Source organism: Peromyscus eremicus, chromosome 8b (genome assembly GCF_949786415.1).
Source record: "Peromyscus eremicus chromosome 8b, PerEre_H2_v1, whole genome shotgun sequence".
NCBI lineage: Eukaryota > Metazoa > Chordata > Mammalia > Rodentia > Cricetidae > Peromyscus > Peromyscus eremicus.
In genome coordinates, this window is record NC_081424.1 from 30,966,044 (window position 1) to 30,983,767 (window position 17,724).

Sequence of the window (17,724 nt, forward strand, 5' to 3'; positions counted from 1 at the left end):
AGACATGCAATTAAAATAGCATGCTTACAAGGGTCACAAGTTCCCTCCTTTCTGGTCCTACACGGAGCCTTTCTCAAGCAAGTAATTCCTAGCTCTAATAGTGGCCCTCGCTGGCAGCACCACGTTCAAAGCTGTGTGTCTATCATTTGACCCTATTCTCCAGCAGAAGAGGCCCACTCAACACTTCTCTTCCTTTCTTCAAGTTGTAGAGAAAAATAGTACCTCATTCTCCTTAAAATTAGACAAAAAAAAGAAAAGAGAAAAAAGAAAAGAAAGAAAAACAAGAAAGATAGAAAGATGGGGAGGGAGAGAGGGAGGGAGAAGGAAGAGGAGGAGGAAAGCAACGACGGGAGGGAGGGAGGGGAGGGAGGGAGGGAGGGGAGGGAGGGAGGGAGGGAGACTCTCCTCATCACTTGTGGCCAGTCTAAAATGAAGCCTCCAGCAGCCCCATTCATTTCCTGCTTTATAACCAAGCATTGCATCTAGCTTAACCTATGTTAGAACTGCAACACAGTTCTGGTTTTAAAAACAAAGTATCAAAACAAATAGAATCAATATAAATTTTCATTGAAAGACATATGAGGCAATCTTCCCTTCCCTCTACTACCCCAAGTTATAACACAAAAAAAATACTTGTCAGTATCCCAACTTTTCTTATGCTACAGAATCACTTGAAAAGGTCTAACAATTAGACCTAAGAAGCCTTGGTGGCTTGTTTGTCTTTTAGGGCATTGTCAATAATTGTCATTTGTTTACAAATATTTGATGACCTGTCTTTAAACCAGGCCAATGTGAATTCCTACTGGTCACCGGAGGTCCCCATTATCTTGCATGTTAATCCAGTGGAAGATAAACAGTACTTCATGTTTTGTGCTGATGTGCTCACAGGAAAGCTCACAGGACAGGCTGTGAGGTGTCTTTCCAACATACACATACACACACACACACGTGACAGGAAAGGCCCTTACCTGATCGTGATCAAGAGCGGCATCTCCTGTGATCACAATACGTTTCTCAATTCTTGTTTCAGATATTCCACCCTTTACAGTCTACAGGTCACAGAAAGAGAAGAGAAAACATAACTAGAACTTGTAAGCAGAGAACAGAAGCAATGCCTGACTTCCAGCTTCTGACCCTCTCCAGACCAGAATACAGAGCAGTGTAAGACTCAGGCTCCAGGTAGTTTCTGTGCCGTACTTTTCAGTTCAACAGAGTCCTACTGTTAAAGTTACAGCACGCACACACATCCTTTACTTGAAAGCAGCCCTTAAAATACCAAGATTCTGCTGGAATTAAAATGCAACAGATGCCATTTTTAAAAGTCTAAGTAATGCCACTGGGATAATCTATTACATTCCCTAAGTTTCTTCCCTATCAGTTGGCCAATTTTTGAAAAGGAGAGTAGAAAGAAGAAATAATTATTTGGCATTTGTAGAGTTACAAATATTTTAGGTGTGTTTTCGATTTAGGTAATTAATTGATACTATAGTTTTGATGCCTGATTCTAGTCATACAAATTCCTTTAGTGAGTTCATTAATTTGATTTTGTGCAATTTCAAACGTTTGATTTGAGGCAAACAAATGAGATTTTCATTAAAAGTTGATCTGATGATCGCTTCCATGCGTGTTATGCACATGGACACAGAATACACTGTGTACTGGCTGTGTAGACAGACTGGGGTGAAGGAGGCCCTGAAGGAACTGCCTCCCAGAAGTCCTGGTCAGGCAGAGCTGAGAGCGCCTGTGGCAGGCTGGTGAAGCAGAAGCCCTGAGAGAGCCTCTGAGCCCTTTGAAAAGAACACAGCCACCAATACCAAAGTCGCAAGAAAACACACAGGCAACTTCTGTAACCTTCACGATCCACACACCAAGTCACACACGGTGGCCCTTCAATAAGAAATAAAGCTTATCACTAGCTCTGTCAGCTGAGTATTTGTTAAATTGAGTACCAACATACCCTGCATTTTTAATCCACAAATTTCTTGCTATTTTTGCTTGCTATTTAAATTATTGTCCTGAAACATGGGGTGGAAAGGGTATAACAGACCATTAAAAGCACAAATCCAATGTGAAAATAGAATCAAAATGCAATGCTAGAAAAATCAGATTTGAATTCCACTAGAGTGCATCAGAATCAGCTGGGCGCTTCTCTCCAAGGTTTCAATAGATCTGAAGTGAATCATGACTTTTATTAGACATCCAAGCCCCAGATGCAGCTGATGTTCTCAAGCCTAGTACCACACCGGTTGGTTATAAGGTACTAAATGTTTAGAAAAGGCTCTGGGTAAAATGTCTCAAACCAACATATCAGGACTTTAAATAAATGAGAGAAGTTCACAATTTTATTAAAATATTTCTTCTGTCCATATAGCTGTCTTAAATATAGCTAGTCATATTTTTACCCCCCTGTACTTTACAAAACTGTAATTTGGTTCAAAACACATTTGTTGTTGGAGCCTAATTTCTTGGATACTTTAAAGAAACTCATTTTAGTCCACTGGCACTGTCTGTGTATTACTGAAGTGTGTATAGAAACAAGAATAATACAGAAAAGATCTGTCTGCCATGTACCATCCTCTCCCTAGGGTTCCCCTAGGTTGCTTTACCTTGGTGATGTGTGTGGTTGTCGTTGTTGACACGGACTCAGATGTGATGGTTTGTGCAGTCAGTAACGTGCCCGAATCACCACCAGCCCCGCCATCAATCTTTGGATAGTTGGAGGAAAAATACAAAGTAATGCTTAACTTCCGTCATGTCAGAAAAGACCCCGCCCACTGAGTATGCATCTTCTAAGATTCCACAGTTGGCAGGAGATGCTATCTGCCTGTCCTTTGCATGTTGGTAGTAGTGGTTCATGGTCCAGAAAGCAGCTGGCACTGAAGACAGAAGAGCTGTGGAAAACAGTGAATGGACAGAAACAAACCATGTGGCAGAAAGAGGAAGGAGAACAAAGCAGAAGTTGGGACTGTACGTCATACAAGAGCAAAGAGGATTTGTCTGAGGACATTTGTAGAAGCTAGAAAAAGAAATCCGAGAGCCAGGTGAAGAAGTTTCCACAGTGACCAGAAGTACTGACTTTGCTATTGTTTTTTAAGCACAGGTGGGTAAAAATAGGTAAAAGTTTCTCAGATTACTAATAACAGAACTTGAACTTGATAACAAACTGAACTTGAATGATTTGGCTATTTGCTTATCTCTAATATATTTTGTAAAACTTACATAGTTCTTATAATGGTTGGTATCTCATGAGTATACACATATATATGAGTGCATATATTAATTTTATATATGTGGATACACTCCATGTATGTCATATGTGTGTGTATATATGTCGTGTGTGTATATGTATGTATGTATATATATATATATATATATATATATATATATATCCCATTGTGTATATATATATCCCATTTTATATATTTTAAAGGGAGCTACTTTAATTTGTTTGCTTTAACACTGGAAGAAGCAGGAGATTCTAGAGTTTGCCAAAGTAAATTAATAGCTAGGGTGCTTATGTTTCGATTGCAAACGTATCTGCATATTTCCTGACACTAACACAAGGAAACTGCCCCCAAACTTGCCTCAGGCACCTGAGCTTCTTCCTAAGGGTACTTACCACAACCCAGACGTCACAGCAATATGCTCACAAACCTGCCCATGATAAGAAACCTGTTTGCTCTTATGTGGGATCTATGCACACACTAGATAACATGCTTGCAACTGTTTTGAGAAAATTTAATGTTTAAATCAAAAATTTTTAAAAATATTTTGAGATCTGACATCCTTCACCACAGTGCAATCCTGCCAGAGAAAGGCAAACTATTTATCACGTATATTTTTAAACAGGTCCGTTTTGAAATGATGAACTCATTTTGTTTGTGTGTGTGTGTGTGTGTGTGTGTGTGTGTGTGTGTGTATACTCATGTGTCTGTGGTGTCCAGAGCACAATGTTAAGGTCTTCCTCAATTGCAGGCCATTTTGTTTTTGAGATAGAATCTCTCACTGAACATGAAGATGACCAACTCAAATTTGGCTGCACCGGTTGGCAAGCAAGCCCAAGGATCCTCCTCCCCAGCACTGGGATCACAGGCATAAACCACTCCCAGCTTTGAACAGGTATGAACAGGTATCTGTACTCAGGTCCTCAAGCTTGTGTGGCAAGCACTTTACCATAAAACTAAGCAATCTCTCCAGCCTTCTTGTTTAAAAATCTTTGCAGAACCAGTATCTACAGACCTAAAATCAAGCACACACGTCTTATAGTCACTTTGACACTGATTACATGAAAATGACTACATATTCCTAAGAAAAATGGCCCAGCATACAGGGGAGAAAGTTATGTGTGTGTCTCTAATATTGGAATAAAATATGAGTTTATCAAGTCTACTTTCATGGAGTCAGAGCAGGGGAAAGCGTATAATACTACAAATCAGTAAAACACATCTAGTAAATGTTGCAAGGCCATCTGCTTCCCAAGAACATACACACCGTTTTCGATACAAGCAGCCAGAAAAGCCCTATAGTAATAGGGTAGGGCTTGTGCTGCGGTCGTCTTAACTACCCATATGTATGGCTCTACTATGTAAGTACTAGGTCACCAATATTTACTTACTCCTCCTCTCTACTGATGTTTTTCTTTCCCTAGGAACCAGGGACTGAACTCAGACCCTCACACTACTAGCAGTGCTCTATCTCCAGTGCTTTGGGGGTCACCAATTGACTGTAGCTCTCTGTCTAAATCTAAGACAGCAACAGAGCAAGTTACATTGCTGGGACAGTTACAATGTGTGAAAAGCTATGTCAAAGTCAGAAATGGGGGAAGACAGTGTAAACAGAAATATTCACACTACACAAAAAGGGGAATTCAAACAGTCCAAATCTTGAGCTTCTGTACCTGTGGAGACTCATATGTGATGGTTTTGGTCTCAGTTTGAACAATGGGGACTTCCTTGGTGGAGATTTCTGTCCTTTGTGAGGCATCAGAAATTGTTACCATCTCTGTTTTTACCACTGGTGGCTGAGGTGGAAAAGGAAGGGAAAGATAAATTCTAGTGGTCATAAAGTAGAAGTGTATAAAGGAACCTTCAAATATAATTGTTAAAAAATATCCAAATACACACTCATGCATGAAAAGTAAGAGAAAAAGCAAAGAACCTAAAAGATATAAAAGACAAATTCTCCTTCAAAGTATATCTCACATGCATATATGTACATGTGTGTAAGTATGTATATATACAAATATATGTGAAAAATAAGCTAAAATCATGACTCCCTAAATTGTATTACACTTCAATTGTGATGGACCTAAACCACTACACTGACACATGTATACTTTACTTTGGGGGAAAAAAATGTTAAAACTGAAAGATAATAGAATGCACTAAAGGTAACTATCTCTATTTTTACTGAAGCTTAAAGAACCACAATGTGAAGGTTCATTATTTTTAATTGGATTGTAAGCTATGTAGGCCAAGATTTACTCTCCCTCCCCCGAAAATACGCCATCATCAAAAAGGAAATTTTCAAGTATGATTATTTTTAATTACACTCATCTGAAAGTTCACTTTCTTTTGCATTAAGTACAATAAAATGTTGTATCTAAAATTAGTCCATCAGTGTTGTATTAAGTGCTCTGAAAGATTTTACACCTGCAGAGAGGTTCACTGTCTGTTAAAACTGCTGAGCATACATGCTTAAGTAGATCAGACTATAGCACACCAAATATTATAACATTTCCTTTGAGAGAAAGCTCCCAACAGGTATAATTATTAAAATGGAAAAGGTAGTTCTAAGTGTTCAAAAGACTCTTGAGATGTCTGCTCTGAAGTGAAAGATGAAATCTGAAAGTAACTTATTTAAAACAAAGCTACTTAAAGACTGTCCATTCCATCAGAGAGCAAATGCTGATAAATCCGGACACTGTGGGAGTTCTGGAATCAAGAGACATTCCCGGGTAAGTCAGTTATCACATGAGAGACATTGCCCCAATGATCAAGACTGAATCTGAGAGAAATATGCAAGGTTCTCTTTCTTGAAAATAAAGGAAAGACATATCTAATATCGGACAGTCTACAAAATAATCAATTTGCAAATAACCCAGGACTGATATAAGACCATGAAAAGAAGAGCGCACTTCTCGTGAATGCTTAGTCCTTGGATGTCAAGAAGGAAGAGGCTCTTAACCACACCACACTCTCCCTGGACTCTACAGACAAGAGCCACAGTGGCATTCAAGAAATCATGTCCTTACCACTGCCAGAAGCCACCTTCACAGCACCTGCTGTGAGCTCCAAGGAAAAGTAAGAGAATGATCCAGAAAGTCAAATCCAGTCATTACCCCAGGAGCACACACACTTAAACCCACCATCTCTCAACAGCACGCACACATTTTACTACATATGCCCATGAGAAAAAGGCATGTGATTGAGGAAGCAGTGCAAAGAAAGACAGAAGCACCCAAAGCATGCAAAGAAAAACCAACATGGAAACGAGAAGGAAGAGGGCTGTGGGAGTTTACCCTACAGGCAATCCAGGGGAAGCGCCCAGAGCATGCAAAGAAAAACCGACGCGGAAATGAGAAGGAAGACGGCTGTGGGAGTTTACCCTACAGGCAATCCAGGTGCGGTGAAGAAGCTAGAAACTGTGACCTGAGCTGCAGAAGATCTACAAAGCAGTGCTCCCCTTCTTCCCAGACAGAAAACTCAGATTCTTGCTGAAAAAGCTGAAGGAGAATTAGGGGAAAGGTGAAGAAAGGCAGGTGTTTCCACCCGAGAAACAGTGCCGTAGTTTAGCTCATGCTTGAGACTCCCATTTACCTCTGAACAACAAATAACCTCTGGTAAAACATCAATGTCAACATGGGGCACCTCTCCGTTAACTCTGTGTTGCTCTTCCTCTGCTTCTTCTCTCATGTCTTGCTTAACAGTGCCTCCGTGTGCACTCTTCTCTCCGGGTAGCTTTTGGACACCTACATGTTCCTGGGCCTCTGTGTCTACTGGGAGGAGCCTGGCCTCTGCGTGTCTGTCTGGGATGGCTTCGGACACTGCTGCCTCCCTCTCTACTACCTTGGCTGCTTGGCCGGCCTCTTGCTCCAGCTCTTCATCATTCTCCTCCTGCTCTTCCCTTATGGTGCCCTCGGTCACTCGGTGGTGGGGCTGGTACTCTCCCACGTCTTCCTCCTCACTCTCACTGCTGCTGCTGCTCTCAGAAGACAGGGAGGTGGAGTCTTTTGGTGTCACGGGCTCCACCTTACGAATCTCCCCAGGACCACTCCCAGCTGATAGCTCTTTACCATTCATTTCTTCTGTGATTACTCTTTCGTCTTTCCCAACCTCTGCCCGCTTCTTCTCCTCCACTACATTCAGAGTCTCATGTGAACTCTGTACAGGAAAAAAAGATGGATGAGGGAAAACAAAAATAGATGAATAAATAAAACCAGTGGAAATCCAAATGAACTGATGGCAGACTCATGTCATGAAGGAAAACGAAGATGGTTATGATGGCTGACTGGAAGGGAAGCAGGGAAACATGAGGCGATGAGAGGCGTTAGGCATGGCATTAACATGGAAAAGGGGGAACCTTAACAGCGTCCCTGGCTCCAGCGCAAGGCCCTTCCGATACAGGAGCGCGAGTCTGCGAAACAAAAGCAACCGAGGACACAAATCAATATGGTTTACCTCACCGACCACCGAAACAGACACGGGACGATGCAAACACAGAACAACGGCCAGATCAACTACGGAAACCCATGCTCAAGGTCACAGCGGACAACCAGACAAACGCCACAACACTTACAACAACGACAAGAACAGCCAGCATTCTTGAAAAGAAGTAAAAAAACATTATTACAGGTATAAGCCCTATTTATGGAGTTGAAAATGTTTTTTTTTTAAAAAATAGGTAATTATACCTAAGCTTCCTAATCTGCTTAAAGGATAAATTTTAAATCTGTTCCTCAAACACTGTGGTCTGAATCTAGAACACTGGCTGGGACCCTAAGCCCTAAATAAATGCAACATCAAGGATTTCTTTCATTTTTTGCAGGGGTGGGGTGGGGTGGGGGGTGATGCTTTCTAAAAAACAGCCTGGAGCTGGGCCGTGGTGCACACCTTTAATCCCAGCACTGGGGAGGCAGAGGCAGGTTGATCTCTGTGAGTGTGACCAGCCTGGTCTACAGAGAGAGTTGCAGGACAGCCAGAGCTGTTACACAGAGAAGCCCTGACTCAGGGGTGAGTGGGGGGAGCTTGGACTGGAAAACCATGTTTGGTTTAAATGGCTATTAACATTAAAAGGTTCATTCCAAACAGTTATTAACATCTCAATTTGCAATATAGATATTTGGGTGGGTGTCAACATTTGCCCCAAGTTTCCTCTTAGAATTTGCTCATTCACTATCACCACTGATACTGGAAATGGGTCAAGCTTATTACTGAAGACCATCATCCAACCCCCAGTGATACCTAATTCTTGGGAGTACATTAATTCTATTTGATTGACACAGTAGCTAACCGTTCTATCCAATACAGGAGTAACATACAGTACTACAGTCCAGTATTAACTAGGGACGGGGCTTCTCTGAAGTTTTTAAATCCTCACATTACCTCACAACACTTGTACAAATGAAGCAGAGCAACAAGTTTACATCCTCCTGACACTCCTGTTAGTGGTCTAACTGAAAAATCTTTCAGCTCCAGGCAACAGTGCCATTTACTCAAGGTATCACCCACATGAATGCAGAAGGGCACTGGTCCTCTGACCTTGCTGGACACTGACTGTGTGTACTCAAGAAGTTTTCCTAATGGGACACCAGGTACTTCATGGGGCCCAGCAACAAGGACACACAGATCTAAATGACACAATTCTCTGTAGCACCTACAAACATATGCCACAGACTCTCTAGCCTGTTACTCTGAACTGCGTGGTACTTTTATGTTTGAGTTGCTCAAAATTCACACCAGTTTTACTGAAAACCCAGGAGTTTCAGATATTACATGGAAAACCATGAGTCTACAAACTGCTTCATAGATGAAGATAACTGTGGTTCAGAGCATTTCTAAGGCAGATGTTTCAGGCTTATTACAGGCCAGTGGTATATAATATAATATAATATAATATAATATAATATAATATAATATAATATAATATAATATAATATAATATAATATAATATAATATAATATAATATAATATAATAAATATAATATAATATAATATAATATAATATAATATAATATAATATAATATAATATAATATAATATAATATAAAATATAATATAATATAATATAATATAATATAAAATATAATATTATATAATATAAAATAATATAATATAATATAATATAATATAATATAATATAATATAATATAATATAATATAATATAAAACTATTATATTACTTAGCCTCAAATGACAGACAGGTTTAGCTCAAGTTCAGGGAATTCCAGAATGTCATCCCAAAACAATTAGCTCAGGCACTCTGGCGGGACTAACTCTGTTAGTGTTGTTTCAAATAACAGACCACCATAAGATGCCTGAAATTGGGCTTTGAAAACTCGAGCTCTGCAAAGCACTTATCTAACTTCTTTCTCTTTGTTGACACTTTCCTTCTGCTTAATACCTCCAGCTCTGGGTCTCGGGGGTTTAAACAATTTTCTAAATTTAGACAGGTTTTTTTTTTTTTAAACAAAAGAAACAGGAGAAATTTTCCAATCTACTTCTTCATGTTCAAATTCACTGTTTCTTGAATGTTTCTCCCAATGATTTCACTAGTAGAATGGAGGGAAAGGTACCTAAATACTCAAAAAAAAAAGAAAAGAGAAAGAAAGAAAGAAAGAAAGAAAGAAAGAAAGAAAGAAAGAAAGAAAGAAAGAAAGAAAGAAAGAAAGAAAGAAAGAAAGAAAGAAACTCTGTCTCTTATGTGGCTTTTAGTAGCAGGGGAAACAAAGTAAAATGCACCTCAGGCAAGCGTGAGAAGGGCGCAGAAGAAAGCGTTTCTCTAGGTGCATTAGAGTTCACAACAGCGCCCTCTGCTGTCCAAGTGGTGGCTGAAGGGAAGGAGGCTTTCATACTATGAGAAAAGCCCTTTCCACTAAACAAAATTGATGTTATCTCCTCTTCTAGGCTCTAGAGGTCAGAAAAGGAAGAGCAAAGAGTTAGCGATACATCAGGACAGACGGCAGTAACCTATTAAGAGAAGGGAAAGGTTACACGAGAGAGACCAACAGACAACTTACGATGAAAGGAAGGGCGAGAATTTTGGAGATGGGAGCAGGCTCATGCCAAGGTTTGCCTGAATGCCAGCTTCTGCTCCTTGCCTGAGAATCTCTGGTGGCTGTAACCTACAGAAGCCAGCTACAACTCCATTTATCACTGATTTTTGTTGTTACAAACGGCATACCCCTAGCCCCTCGAACATTGACTTTTGAGGTAGCTCCTTGGCCTCTTTTTTTCTGGCAGAGAAGGATCTCTCCAGCAGCCCTACATTAGAAAGCCTTCTTTCCTGTGCTGGAGCCACTCTGGATTTCTGAGTCCACTCACTTACTAAAGCATATTTTCTGCAATGCTTCTATAACACCCTAACTCCTATGATCTCTTCTCCACTGCATACGAAATGCAATAAACAGTCTTGACAGAATGGGGAGGGGGTCCTCACCTTTAGGGGGGTGGCAAAAACAAACAGTTAAAAAAAATTAAGACAATTCCTGAACTGAAATCTCAGTTCAAAGTCAGAAATAAAAAGCTCATTCGTCTGAAAATCTATTAAGGCATACATATTAAGTTTCACATTTCTATCCCTTAAACAACGCTTCCTAGTCAGCCTGTGAGGACAACGGACAAGTTGTGACAATCCTCAGAAACTTGGAATGCCACAAAGGATGAACAAGAAAACCCCCACCCCTCCCACCCCTGCCATGTGGAACTTTGTGAGAATTCTTAATAAACCACATTCTCCAAAGACCTTTACAAAAAGAAAAATGCGTGACACGTATAAAATGTTCTTCAGACAATGACCTAAGAAGGATGGGAGAGTGGGTAAGTTATTAAAATTTTTCAACAGAGAAAAAAGTTTCTGATCTTCATCAATAAAAATTGTGTAATTTCAGCAGTGGTGGTATACGCCTTTAATCCTAGCACTTGGGAGGCAGAGGCAAGCAGATCTCTCTTAGTTCGAGGCCAGCCTGATCTACAGAGCAAGTTCTAGGACAGCCAAGGATACACAAAGAAACCCTGTCTCAAAACAGAACAAAAACAAAAACAAAAAGGGGGAGGGGGAGATTGTGGAATTTAAGTATTGTGCAATGAATTAATCAAATAATTTCAAAAGTATCTCACTGACTGGGGACGTTACTCGTGTAGTGTTTGTCCTGCATGTTCAATACCTTGGAATCAACCCTCAATACTACACTCCAAAAGACTACAGAGTAGGTAATCCTCAAAAGTCCACAAGAGAATACAAGTTGTCCTATGTCTCATAATACATAGGATACACACTAATTACTTACCATTAAAAACTAAAAATCCTTTGGCTTCTAATTTCCTGTTCTACCCCTCAAATTATTCATGGTCAAACAAAAGCCATTTTTAAAAATTCAATCTATTTAATTTTTAAACAAGACACTTATCACACACACACACAAAACCACCTAGGGGTTAGAGAGATGAGACACCTCAGCAGTTAAGAACACTTGTTCTTGCAGAGGACCCAAGTTCGATTCCCAGCACCCACACAGTGGTTCACAAGTATCTGTAACTCCAGTTCCAGAGGATTTGATGCCCTCTTCTGACCTCTGTGGGCACCAAGCACATATGAGGTACATATACATATATGCAGGCAAAACACTCAAATGTAAAATAAAAATTAACAAATCTTTTTAAAAAATTGTGTAAGACTCATACTGTAGGAATTTGGAAAATTTAGACAAATACTTGCTCATATTTTTTCCACTTTTCAATAATGACAAATAATGTTCAAAGACAATTAAGAAACCTTGGAAAATCAAAAATGAAAGGAAGACGTAATAAAGATAGAAAGTGAAATGGCATTCAACTCAAGTCAAAGCATGAGCAGGCTGAGCGCATGCTTCCCATAGTGGTATATTATCTCAAGAGAAAAACAGTGCACAGAGATGGCCAATAACTGCTTCATAGGTGACAAAACTGAGTAACAATAGCTGGACAACACCTGCTATATAGATTTTCTGCATGCAGAGAATGCAGTCATTTCAAATGCATACAAGCCCCCTAGGAGCTTCCCCTGATTAAATGTCACATGACCCCACTTCAACCTCTGCCAGTTACTTTATGCTGTACTGTACATCCTTCAAACATGAGATCCAGAAAAAGTCATTTTAAACATCTTCACCAAAATTCTAGTTAATGTTTCCAATAGCCTTTATCAAATGATGGCATCTGACTTGGGTTCTGTGCATTCTGATGACTATATCCCTGTTTATTAAGCTCATGTCATTTAGTCATTTTGGGTCCTTAAACCAGTTCCTACCTTAGCAGTTACATGTGCTCTTCCTTTAGTATGGATATATCTTCTGGTCTACTTTCTTAGAGACAGGGTTTCTCTATGTAGCTCTGGCTGTCCTGGATCTCGCTCTGTAGACCAGGCTGGCCTCGAACTCAGAGATCTGCCTGCCTCTCTGCCTCCCAAGTGCTGGTATCAAAAGTGTGCTCCACCACCGTCCGGCTTTGGTCTATCTTCCTATCATTAAGAACTTACTTCGAGGCCATCTCCTCCTTATCCTTCTAACTCAATACTATGTTTCACCTTCTGAAGGTTCTCAGTGTGGGAAAACCTCTAGTCACTAACGAGCATGTCTGCTGTCTACCTTCTCAGCAGCCTCTAAGCTCTCCTGGCTAACTAACCAGCTAAGCAAGCTCAGCAGAAGAGGAGAGTGGAAAAGAGATGGAAAGTGTGTTTCCTCCCTTGGGAGAGGCATTTCACAAACTCAAGGCCTTGCACAAAGAGAAAGAAGCTGCTATGGGACATCTATATCTCTTTTGTTACACTAAAAATCTCAAAAATAAAATTTCAAAAGCTTCCCATATGTGATTAGTTATGAACCAAAGCACATGTAATATATCTTAGTTGCACCACCATGTGCCTAAGTGACATACAGTGCATTTTCATGGACTAGTTTCCCAACCATAAGCCACATACATCAAATGATGGATCATGAAGCACCTAACACAGATGACATTCCTACACATCCTTATTCTCAAATTGCATGGAAGGTATTGACTGAAATAGGATTTTTCTCCCCAATGTTCCTATGCTCCTAATACATAGGAGCCTAACTTTTTAAACATTCAAAAACCATTTGAAAATTAGGCTGACTCATTAAAAATAGACTCTCTGGCTGTGAGCAGAAAGAAACGCATGGAGAGGGAAGCAAAAGCAGATCCAATGATGCAAGGCGAACACCTTGTCGGCCTGAGCTTCCTCTCCAACTGTCCGTGTCGCCGCCATCAGGTACGTCTCCTTCATGGAGAGAATATCCTTGAAAAGACGGTCTCCTTTTCTCTAGTGTTTAAACAATGACATAGTCAACAAAAAGACACATACATTACACCTACAGCAACACAAACGCAAACGGACAGTGTGGGTCAGTGCAGTGAACTGGATGGGAGTGGGAGAGAGGAAAGCTCTTCCTTCCTAGGTCAGCAGCCACCGTTTCTCTGGAAACTCTAGACTAGGCTGCTCAAACTACTGGATTCTCAAACAATCTGCAAATGCTGGTTTCCTCCTTCACAGCACCGAACATGGAGAGTATCTAATCTCTCCATTTGACAGGTTGCAGTTTTCGGTTCAGCAATGGTTTTTGCTCACTGGTTCTTAAAACACTGCCTTCCGTTCAGTGCCACACACTTGGAAACTTAATACTACCAGGGGCTTTGCTCTGAGGAAGAGCAAAGACTGTCTAAATCAAATGTCTAACATTGGGCAACATTCACTACACAATGAAAGGGAAATAATCAAATTGTAACACAACATCTTTGCACAGCTTTCAAAAGTGCAGAGCAAATTCTATCAGTCTCCTCAAGAGGCATGTGCCCATGAACTTCCTGTTCAATCACAGGAGAGATCTGAGAGGATCAAAACAGAAGAGGAAGAAAATGAAATGAATGCGGAGGTATTCTGGGAATATACTCTACAGGCAATACTTGGCGAAGGTAAGAAGCAGAACATGAAAAGAAAGAAAAGTAGGTCTGAGGTCCACTGGCACTTAAAATGTTTCTGAACATGACTCTATTTACCACTGCCAGGAATTTCATAGGTACATTGATAGACATACAATATTTCATAACATGTAATGTTTTGCAACTTTTCAACAGAGCCCATCAATCTTTAAAGGTAAATCTTAACTCATTATCTTCATAGTAATGACCTTAAACCATTCTATACATGCTCTGCATTCCTTTATCAACTTATATTTGAGAAACTTTTAATGTCCTTATATAAGAAACTTATTCGATATAGTATTACATTAGTTCCCAAACTGTCCTAAGTAACAATTCAATGCTACTAATTTACCTAAATACAACAATAAAATTACTCTGAAAACATTCCAAAAGTTTAAAATTCATAAAATTTACCTAAGAATTAGGTCAATAAATATTACATTGTTAATACTTAGTATTTTAAAAAATTGTTAGCAATAAAGAGAATTTATGCGGGAACATTTTCCAACTTCTGAGCGTCAACAAACAAGATGAACAACTGCAGTGAGACACAAAGCCGACAGACAGCTAGTGACATACCCCTTGGGTCTGTAGGGACAGAGGTGTGAGACGTCGTTTTTCCCATTCATTGGGGCGCGGCTCAGGTGTGGACTCCATAAAATTGCGCTTGAGCTCACTAATGCTAGCCTGATGTCTCAGTATGTCCTCCTGGGCCTTATCCAGGTCCTAGCAACATGTAACGTGACAAAGGGGATCCAAAACAAAACACCCAGCAGGGCAAAAAATAGAACCAAAAAACAAGATAAAGTAAACTTATTATTTAAAAAAAAAACATAATAAAGCAAGAAAAATGCCAAGTCTCAAAAGCCATATTATCACCTGTGGATAGCCCTGAGTTCATAAAAATTGGAAAATGAAGCCACTGAATTATTTTCCTCACATTTGAATGGTTTTAATTTCTTCTCTGTTTGGGATTTTAAATTATCCATATTAGAAGGGAGCCATGGAACTGACCATAATGGCTAACAATCCTTATCACCTTGAATTTAAACAGCAGCCTATGACTTTGTTCCCACAAATTTATTTTTGTCATAAAGGCTATTACTATATTGCATTCTGTGAATATAGCTTTGTCAGGAACCCCAGTGGTGGCTCTAGCTCTCCAGGAATAAAATAACTGCCTCCAGAGGCTTTTATGCTTGGTCTCTCTCTAAATGAGCCACATACTGGTCTCACGTAACACGGAGAACAAAGGAGAACCCAGCCACTTGATGTAACATGTGGTCCCTTTACAAAGATGGAAAATCTACTAATTCTATCTTCATTGGTCTAGGCCCTGACGAATGGTATCTAGCATATTTAAAACAAAAAACAAAAAACTGGGTCTGGTAAGAAGCACATGTGTAATAGTGTTTAGGAAGTGGACTTAACAGGATTTTAAATGTTTTCTTACACTTCAAAAATCACAGGCTGCCTGTAGACTCTAGTCCCACTCCCAAAGGCAGGTCATGCATCTGATACAATTAGCTAATCCACAGTCATGCACAAGCATAGTAGCTCACCGGGAGCTTCTATAGCCATCTGCAAAAACTCCCAACAACCTGAAACTTTTGCATGGCATGGGGAAATGACTGGCTTGAGATCAGGCACATTTCTTGCATTTGTTCACAGCAATGTTACTTATACTTTACAGCATTTTAGTAAGTTAAGCAAAAATACATTTTAGCAGTTATCAAAGCTGCCAAAAGCAACCTAACAGATTAGTCAGATTACCCAGAGCTGCAGGTCTCCACTGAATACACTGCACACACCACCTTAGCATGAGAAGAGAAAACTGTCCTCCTCTGACATGGGAACAGTCTTTACAACTACCAGTGTCTCATCTACCTATCCGTCTGTCCATCCATCCACCCATCCACCTACCTACCTAAATACCTATCTACCTCTTCCCCCCTTCCCTTCCACCCTTTCTCCTCTGTTCTTTCCTTCTGGTCAGAACAATTCTATTAACAAGCATATTCTCAAGTGGAATCATTTAAATGGGCCACATACCTTATCACATGGATTGTACTGAGAGGTCAAAAAAGCGGGGGAAGCCATATATTGAGTCAACTGAATGAGCTAATGTCAAATGAAAAAAATTTACCTATTCTCTTTAATATTAAAAACGGGGTTGTGTTACTTCAGATTTTATAGCTTAAAGGTGACTTATTAGGGAAGCAGACTTACTTAGTAATGAATAAACTTTATTTAAATAAAGAGAGCTTTTCTCCCCACCTGTCTCTTTGAGAACTTGCAATAGCTACATCCCTACCTCCGCCACGTAAGAACCAAGCTGGACTGGTAGCATGCACTCCCACGTTCAATAACCCCATGCATCGCATGCACTGTGCTGGAAGAGAATGGCCAGTCAGCCAGCCTGTGCGTGACCTCCCGTCCACAGCAGCTTGGCAGCCAGAGGACAGAGTGCAGCGGTTCTTAGATCATACAAACCTCCAACATTAAATTGCTATGTCTGACATAAATATTATCCCCTTCTACTCTCAAGGTATTTTTCTGTGGAATTAAATCACACACAGGGGGGAAAAAGCAAATCAACATAAGTGTATCCATCAGCAAGCACCATAAACAACCCAGAGTTCCATAGTCTAAGACTTTAAAATAAAAGAGAAAATCTTAAAAGCCACAACAAACAAAACTCAGATAAACCCGAAAGTGCATTCCACCATCCTCTCCCACCCCTACCCCAGCCCCCCAACCACAGCAATGGAGGGCAACAGGCACTTATTATTTAACGTGAGGGAAAACGGACACCTCCTCCAGGTAGGTTTCCACGTCTTCCGTCTTCCCCTGCAAAGTCACACAGCACACAGGCAGAAAGAAGGGGCTCGCTGGTCGGCTCCACCAGCAAGGCAGAGAGAGATGCTGTGTCCAGACTTAATGGTGCAGCGGCAGTACCAACCTTGACTCCTGGCCCTCGGGAGACGCTACTAAGTCATGTGCTCTGTCTTCACCTACAGTGTTGCACAGATGATGAAATGATCCTTTGCAAGGGTGGAATGGGGATGGAAGCTTCGCTCTTTCTCAGTCCCTAGACTCTGCTCTACTTTTAAGAACTGTCTTTTTTTAAGCAGTAATAAAAATATGAAAGTGTAAAGATGGCAAAAGCCAAGTAGCAACGGAACAAGGTACGGAGATGCCAAATTTGTCTTCGGCTTTAAGTAAGTTACAAATTTTACATCATTATACATTGTCCCATCAGTTTTTAAATAAAGTTTCCTTTGGACAAATTTAACCTATTAGATTTTTTTATATTAAAATGGGTATTTGCAAATAATCTTTAAAATATACACTGTTTTTCCATAAAATTTTTATACAATGGGATGCTGCAGTTGGACATTTCCCAATATTTAATGACCCCAAAAAACTAATTTGAAGGCTTAAGACTAAGAAACACTGAGTAAATGTTGACAGCAGGAAACTAACTAGTGTGTAAACACAAAACCACTGGCTGAAAGGAAAATCAGC

General features: G+C 40.1%; 1 protein-coding gene across 15 annotated transcripts in view; it reads right to left on the minus strand.

Annotated features, from left to right (window-relative positions):
* The window catches only part of Epb41l2 (erythrocyte membrane protein band 4.1 like 2), a 177,607-nt gene that overhangs the window by 16,899 nt on the left and 142,984 nt on the right, over positions 1 to 17,724 (minus strand). For 3 of the 15 annotated variants that reach the window (XM_059272621.1, XM_059272620.1, XM_059272622.1), the window contains exons 13-20: positions 16,690 to 16,752; positions 14,776 to 14,922; positions 13,439 to 13,537; positions 7,582 to 7,635; positions 6,819 to 7,382; positions 4,898 to 5,020; positions 2,607 to 2,705; positions 969 to 1,049 (exon numbers count right to left, since the gene is read on the minus strand). In XM_059272621.1, coding sequence (XP_059128604.1) covers positions 969 to 1,049; positions 2,607 to 2,705; positions 4,898 to 5,020; positions 6,819 to 7,382; positions 7,582 to 7,635; positions 13,439 to 13,537; positions 14,776 to 14,922; positions 16,690 to 16,752 — 1,230 coding nt within the window. The remainder of the gene's footprint in view (positions 1 to 968; positions 1,050 to 2,606; positions 2,706 to 4,897; positions 5,021 to 6,818; positions 7,383 to 7,581; positions 7,636 to 13,438; positions 13,538 to 14,775; positions 14,923 to 16,689; positions 16,753 to 17,724) is intronic. The other 12 variants (XM_059272623.1, XM_059272629.1, XM_059272625.1 and 9 more) reach the window with 12 other exon arrangements.